This window comes from Diospyros lotus, chromosome 12 (assembly GCF_014633365.1).
Source record: "Diospyros lotus cultivar Yz01 chromosome 12, ASM1463336v1, whole genome shotgun sequence".
Taxonomy (NCBI): domain Eukaryota; kingdom Viridiplantae; phylum Streptophyta; class Magnoliopsida; order Ericales; family Ebenaceae; genus Diospyros; species Diospyros lotus.
Window position 1 is genome coordinate 1200024 of NC_068349.1, and position 8177 is coordinate 1208200.

The following is an 8177-nucleotide window of genomic DNA, read 5'->3' on the forward strand; positions in this document are numbered from 1 at the left end:
AACAAATACACTTTCAAGAACAAGAAAGAATCTGTTCAATCTGATCTCGCGATCAAGACAAGTATCTGTGTTTTTATCAATTTCAATCCCTCATGCCTCAGGCGATTTCCAACAGAGATTAAACAATACCAACACTTACCAATAGATCTTACCAACAAACCGATCAATCGAACAAGAGAAGAATTTTCAAGTGAGAAATACTCTCACTTCGAGTGCGCCGAACGTAGGGTTTCAAAATGAGAGCAATAGCAGATCTGTTACAGCTAGGGCTTGAAGCTACCCTTATATAGCAGCAAGCAACTAGGTTGGACTAAGGCAAATCGCATGAGCCACATGAAAATGGGCTTGGCTCATAAAACTGATCTTAGCCCAATGGCTAATTGGCCTACAAAATAATCAGCAGATCATATACACATTTAAACTTTAATTAAATGTAAATAAGATGAAACTCAAATGCATATATCAAAATGCAAACAGAAAGCACATAATCAAATATATTAAAATTATTTATTTAGAATTTTGACTTTTAAATTTTAAATGCATATTTACCACTTTCAAGTATTCTTTCTGAAGACTTTGTTATGTTTTAAAATATAAAATATTATTTTATTAATTAGCATTTCTCCACAACGCCATGTCTTACTTAAGTAGCATGTCTGGTGTCCTCATGTCTCGCATCCATGTCCAGGGTTTCATACTTGCTTTACCCCTCACATTATTTGTGCCACCTGACATTGAAAAATTGAACGAGAACATACTCTCCCTTCTCGACCATGGCCACGACAGTAGCTACTACTCGAAGATGGGCAAATGTTTGCACATGCTTAACCTCTACCGCAAGGGCCTACTCTACACATACAACGAATACGGAAATGTAGTCCCCCAATCTCCAGATCAAGGGGAAGGAAAAGACAAGTTGGTCGGACACAACGTCGTCCACCCAGCCATAGAGCTCCACGAAGCCAGTGTTCGCTTCACAAAAAGCGACAGCAAAAGTCTCCAGGACATCACCTTCGACAGCGGCATCTTGAAACTTCCCAATTTCATAGTTGATGACCATACCGAATCAATGTTCTTGAATCTCATAGCCTTCGAGCGTTGCCACATCCGCGCTGGCAGCGACATCACTTCCTTCGTTACATTCATGGACCACATCATTGATGACAATCAGGATATCAAACTTTTGAGCTTGAAAGGGATTATCGAAAACTACATTGGGATCGACAAGGAGGCAGCCGATTTGTTCAACATAATGTCCAAGGATTTGATCATGGAGATGACCGGCAACCCTGACCAGGTGTATCTTATCAAGTATTGCAGCACGCCTTGGCATAAGTGGGTCGCCAATCTAACTCAAACTTACTTCAAAAATCCGTGGGCGATTATTTCTGTCATCGCAGCCTTCCTCCTCTTTTCTCTTACTGTATTGCAAACTGTCTACACCATCCTGCCATCCTAAATTAATCCCAAGTGTTATTTGGGCACTTTTAATGATATTCATACAAATGTATGATAGATTAATGTGAGTATTATTAAAAATATCATAATTAATGTCCAAATAATATGTCCATAAATTAAGGTCAGCCTTGTTCGAGGGTTCTTTATAGTTGACTTTCACTTTTTCTCATGGTATGAGGGATGCTTTCACCGATGAAGATTCTGGCTTTGAGTCTCTCTTCAAAGATCATCCAATGTTCTCTTGTGCCTTTTTCACTGTAGGATGTTTGTTGTTGGTTCTATATTTATATGTGATCTCTAGTGTTTTATCCCTCTACCTCGCATGTTTAAGGTTGTTCTTATTTTGTTTCTTTTTCTAGTGTAAATGTTGGCCTCTCTCTTTGTTTTTTAGCGGGGTATGTCCTGGTTGTTTTTTTTTTTTTTTTTGGCAAATGCTTGTACGTTTAATTCTTCTTGTTGATATATTTTCGTTTACAGAACAAAAATCAAAACTAATTTATGATAGTCTCTTTTAAATAAGTGACCAATTTTACCTTAAATCTAAGAATATAATACTTTATTTAATAAATTTTAAAATGCAACAACCTAAAAAAATCAAAACTAATTTATGATAGTCTCTTTTAAATAAGTGACCAATCACTACAAGAAAAACAGGTTTTAACGATGGAAAAATTAGTCGTTGAAAGTTAATTTCTAGTCGTTAAAAAGTTGTAACGACGGGAATTTTCCTGTCGTCAGTCGTCGTTATTGACTCCGAGGATAAAAGTCTTTAACGACGGGAATGATAAATCTGTCGTTAATTGTATTAGCGACCGTATGATTTTCATCATTAAAAATAATTATTAACTATTAAATTATAAGCCAATAACAACAATATTTCCCGTCGTTAATAGTCTAAACAATTAACACCATATGATTCATGTCATTAAAAATAACTTTTTAATAATCAAAACACAAACCAATAACGACAATATTTTCTCTCATTATTTTTTTATTTTTTTTAATAGTATAAAAACAATTGCTAGTCATCAATGACAAAAATATCATGTTTTAATATAAACCACCAAACTTATATATCATTATCCATATCAAATTGGAATAAAAGTCATAAAATTAAACATGTCATTCAAGTAACACCAAAATAATCATTATACATTAGTATTTACACACCAAAAATAGTATATATATAAGTTTTAATTGCTAACAAATTACACCAAAAAATATATTCAACTAAAGATAACACTTTGACAATTGTATATACTATTCAGAACTAATGTACAACAAAACACTATATATAATCATAAAACTGTTCATGTACTCCAAGACAGCAGTTGCTTCCTTTAAAGTCTTGTTGTCTCATTAACCTACAAAAAAAAATAAAACATGAAATTAGAGTCAAAGAAATGTTTATGTTTTCTTTATAAAATGTTAGAAATAGAATTAACAAAGCCTAAAACTTCTCCATCACAAACTACATAACATACAATCACTAAAATATACCAAAATATAGAAACCCTTAAATATAGAGTAGATTAAGATGTAGATTAACAAAAATACAAAGTCTTAGTTCTATGGAATGAGGCCACCTATATGAATTTTAATTTGTGAATCATCTTTATCCATGACCATATCTTCTGTAAAATCATTAGTCCTATAACCCAACATAAAATATTTGGAAGATGGCAAGTATATCATTTTTTGCATTCATGGCTAATCTCACAAATCAAAAGGCCACTTTCTCTTCGTGAAACAACTTTCAAATATAAAATCTCCTTCCAGCAATCCATGAATTCATATTGGAAGGATTCAAATCCTATATTTCAAAATTCTCTCTCTTTTTTTTTTTACAGCATTAGAAATCTCTAAATCAGATCCTATATTAAAGTTTTAAAGGCTTTTTAGGTTTTATATAGATATATATATGTATGAATCATGATTGATACATTAATTCTATGGGAAATTCTATTCACAGCGAGGGTTTTACTCTTCGCAGCCTTTCCCCGCCAAAATTTTTCATCATTTTTCAAAAATCCTATTTTACCCTTTTGTCACCCCACCATATTATCTTCCTTCCCTTTTTACTTTGCACAGTCACTCCATCTCTCTTTCTCTCTTATGATACCCATTTCTTTCTCTCTCACACCCATCTCTCCATCTCTCTCTCCCAACGAGCACACACACAAATATGTATATATATATATATATATACAAACACACACAGAGATAATTTATTATAATAAAATAAAATTTTAAAAATATAAATAAATAAATTATTTTAAATAATTATAAATTAACTAATTATAAATTTTTTAACTAATTTTAAATTTTAAATTATCATGAGTTAAATTTTTGATACTCAAAAAAATTTAAAATTAGTTAATTTATCTTATTAAATTACTTAAAGATACATATACTTAAAATTAGTTATTCAATCAACTAATTTAATAAGATATATATCTTTAAAAATTAGTTGAATTTATTTAAAGATATATGTATCCTTTTAAAAATAATTTATTAAATAAATTCAACTAATTTATTTTTAAAAAGAATTAACTAATTTAATTTATTTAAAGATAGATGTATCTTTTTAAAAGAATTAACTAATTTATTTATTAATAAATTCAACTAATAAGATATATGTATCTTTTTAAAAAGAATTTATTTTTTTATATTTTATATTTTATTTTATTATAATAAAAAAAATTAATTAAAAAAAAAACAAACTTCCTAAAAGCCAACTTTCGAGAAACAGTGGGTTCCCCGAAAGCTGGCTTTCGGGGAACATTAAATTAGTTATTATAAAAAATTAAATTAGTTATTTTATTTTATTAAATTACTTAAAAATACATATACTTAAAATTAGTTATTCAATCAACTAATTTAATAAGATATATATTCTTAAAAATTAATTGAATTTATTTAAAGATATATGTATCTTTTTAAAAATAATTTATTAAATAAATTCAACTAATTTATTTTTAAAAAATTAACTAATTTAATTTATTTAAAGGTGGATGTATCTTTTTAAAAGAATTAACTAATTTATTTATTAAATAAATTCAATAAGATATATGTATCTTTTTAAAAATAATTTATTTATTTGTATTTATTTATTTTATTTTATTATAATAAAAAAATTAATTAAAAAAAAATTACCCCGAAAACCAGCTTTCGGGGAACCCAGCGTTCCCCAACCTCCAACTTTTGGGGAACTCAGCGTTCCCCGAAAGCTGGGGGTCGGGAACGCCCCCGAAAGTTGGCTTTCAAGGAACCAAGCGTTCCCTGACCCCCAGCTTTCGGGGAACCCAACATTCCCCGAAAGCTAGCTTTCGGAAAAGTTTTTTTTTATTTTAATTATTTTTTTTATAATAAAATAAAATAAATAAATACAAATAAATAAATTCTTTTTAAAAAGATACATATATCTTATTGAATTTATTTAATAAATAAATTAGTTAATTCTTTTAAAAAGATACATCCACCTTTAAATAAATTAAATTAGTTAATTCTTTTTAAAAATAAATTAGTTGAATTTATTTAATAAATTATTTTTAAAAAGATACATATATCTTTAAATAAATTCATTTAATTTTTAAAAATATATATCTTATTAAATTAATTGATTAAATAACTAATTTTATGTATATGTATTTTTAAGTAATTTAATAAAATAAAATAACTAATTTAATGTTCCCCGAAAGCCAGCTTTGGGGGAACCCACTGTTTTCCGAAAGTTAGCTTTTGGGAAGTTTTTTATTTATTTTAATTAATTTTTTTATTATAATAAAATAAAATAAAAAATATAAATAAATAAATTCTTTTTAAAAAGATACATATATCTTATTAGTTGAATTTATTTAATAAATAAATTAGTTAATTCTTCTAAAAAGATACATCTATCTTTAAATAAATTAAATTAGTTAATTCTTTTTAAAAATAAATTAGTTGAATTTATTTAATAAATTATTTTTAAAAAGATACATATATCTTTAAATAAATTCAACTAATTTTTAAAGATATATATCTTATTAAATTAGTTGATTGAATAACTAATTTTAAGTATATTTATCTTTATGTAATTTAATAAGATAAATTAACTAATTTTAAATTTTTTTGAGTATCAAAAATTTAACTCACGATAATTTAAAATTTAAAATTAGTTAAAAAATTTATAATTAGTTAATTTATAATTATTTAAAATACATATATTTAAAAATAATTTATTTATTTATATTTTTTAAATTTTATTTTATTATAATAAATTATCTCTGTATGTGTGTTTGTATATATATATATATATATATATACATATTTGTGTGTGTGCTCGTTGGGAGAGAGAGATGGAGAGATGGGTGTGAGAGAGAAAGAAATGGATATAATAAGAGAGAAAGAGAGATGTAGTGACTGTGCAGAGTAAAAAGGGAAGGAAGATGATATGGTGAGGTGACAAAAGGGTAAAATAGGATTTTTGAAAAATGATAAAAAAAAAATTAGCGGGAAAAGGCTGCGAAGAGTAAAACTCTCGTTGTGAATAGAATTTCCCTAATTCTATCTCTACGAAAACTCAAAATCTACTCATATGTTAGCTTCCTTAGCATCTATTTAATAGTCTTTGTCAGAAAACAGAAGAAGCATCCAATAGTCATTAAGCATGGACATTCCAAAATAGATTGTAAATGTATTCAACACGTATGCTCATGTGACGTGCTAAATATGCCTTCTATAAGCACAAGCTGACATTATATATAAATATCAGATACACAGTATAGTTATTGTCTTATATAAATAAGTGTTAATGGAATTACTTGCAGCTTCTTCCAGCTTCAGTTTCAAGAATGCATAAGTGAGGGTTGCTCTGTTACATTCACAATTTTTCATAAAACATTATTAAGATCTCCTAGCTTTGTGCTGATAGGTATAAGAGCCTTTATTCCCATATCTAGACTTATTTAGGGAGTAAAAATTTTGTGTCTTTTATGTCACTAGTTTTGATCAATTTGTATGGTTATTTACATCTTTAGCTTTCTTGAAAATTCTTACAAATTAGGGAGATTTTTTGAAATTGGTAAAATTTTATTATAGAAGTTTTGGTGAATTTGTTCCATTTTTCTAACAGCTATGACTGCTGTGTATCTCTATCACAAATTCAACAAAACTAGTTCTATTTGGTGCTGCAATTCTAAACGACCTTCCATTGTCTGCAACCACCCATTTTTTGCATTCATGGCAGTTCTAAATTTCTCTTAGTTTAAAAAAGAAAATAAAGATTTATAAAAACTAATTTAATTTCATAACCGACAAGTCAACAACAGAAGCTATACTTGCAAAAATCTAAAAACAGGTCGGGAGGTAAACAAAATTATTTATATATGATGTTTATAGGCATGAAAAAAAAACCTACAACAAAATCTTTAAAGGAATCTTATGAAAAATTTTAGAAAAGAATTGAGCATGAGTTGTTTATTAAAGACATACTCTTTTATTCACCCATAACTTACTTTTGGCATCTAACAAGTCCACATACAATATACTATATAAAAATATAATTAACATCTAAGACTTACTAGACAAGTTGTTACATATTAAATCTTATCACTCACAGGATACATATAGTATTAAGCATTAAAAATTGTTAAAAATGGGTGATCACCCACCACTCGGAGGGAGTGATTAAATCCTTTCACTCATAGGATACATATAGTACTAAGCATTAATAATAAAAAAAAATAATAAGTGATCACCCACCACCCGGAGGGAGTGATTAAATCCTATCACTCACAGGATGCATATAGTACTAAGCATTCAAAATTTAAAAAAATGGGTGATCACCCACTACTCGGAGAGAGTGATTAAATCCTATCACTCACAGGATACATACCTCAAACAATGTTGGTATCACAAATAATTATCAACTCCATTAACATACTGGTCAAAAAGTTTATCATCCAATCACATCCAATTCCCATCCATCGTACTAGATACAACAAAAATTGATAGTATTAGAGATAGATTAAATTACAGAGTACGAGAATATGGGATAAAAACACTACCAGTATTCACGTACATATATATATATATATATCTACCAACCTAAAAGAAACAAATCTCTTATATTAGTATTCTTTACATATATATTAATAATTCAAAAAAGTTAAAACTTTTGGCACACGCATGGCATGACTCAACTATTATACAAACTTGGTATGATCAATACTAACTTGATTACTTAATCCATACCTAACTTGGTATGATCAATACTAAGTTGTTAACCTAAAGCCCGTAAGAAATATATTATTCAGATCACAGGCTTACAATTCATGAACATACACATGCAGGCACATGATGTATGGGGATATATATGCAGATAGCAGTTCAAGCAAGTATATGTATAGAATTCAACAAGTTGAGAGTAAGCAATTATCTTTAACCTAAACAACCGAGACAGAGCACTATAAATTTAAAATGCCTTCCATAGTAACACAATCTAATAATATAAATAAAGATAAAAATAGCCGAGGAGCTTAGATTCAAACTTAAGTAAAAAAAAAAATATTAATTATTACAGTACCTAAGTGTGGTCATTTGCATTTGCAGAAGCTGAGAGCATATTATCTTAATAAAAAACATACTATGGGTGTTTGATGGAAATATTAACAAAGAAAATGTTAGATGAAAGCTGTATGTGACTGCGTATAACATACATTTCTCAAAAATAGAAA

The 8177-nt window shown here is 28.0% G+C and overlaps 1 protein-coding gene across 1 annotated transcript; it reads left to right on the top strand.

The window, feature by feature from the left end:
- The first annotated feature begins 634 nt into the window (after positions 1 to 634).
- On the top strand, positions 635 to 1459 carry LOC127786761 (putative UPF0481 protein At3g02645). Its single transcript, XM_052314408.1, has one exon. The coding sequence runs from the start codon at positions 635 to 637 to the stop codon at positions 1457 to 1459; it is 825 nt and encodes a 274-aa protein (XP_052170368.1).
- Positions 1460 to 8177: the final 6718 nt, after the last annotated feature.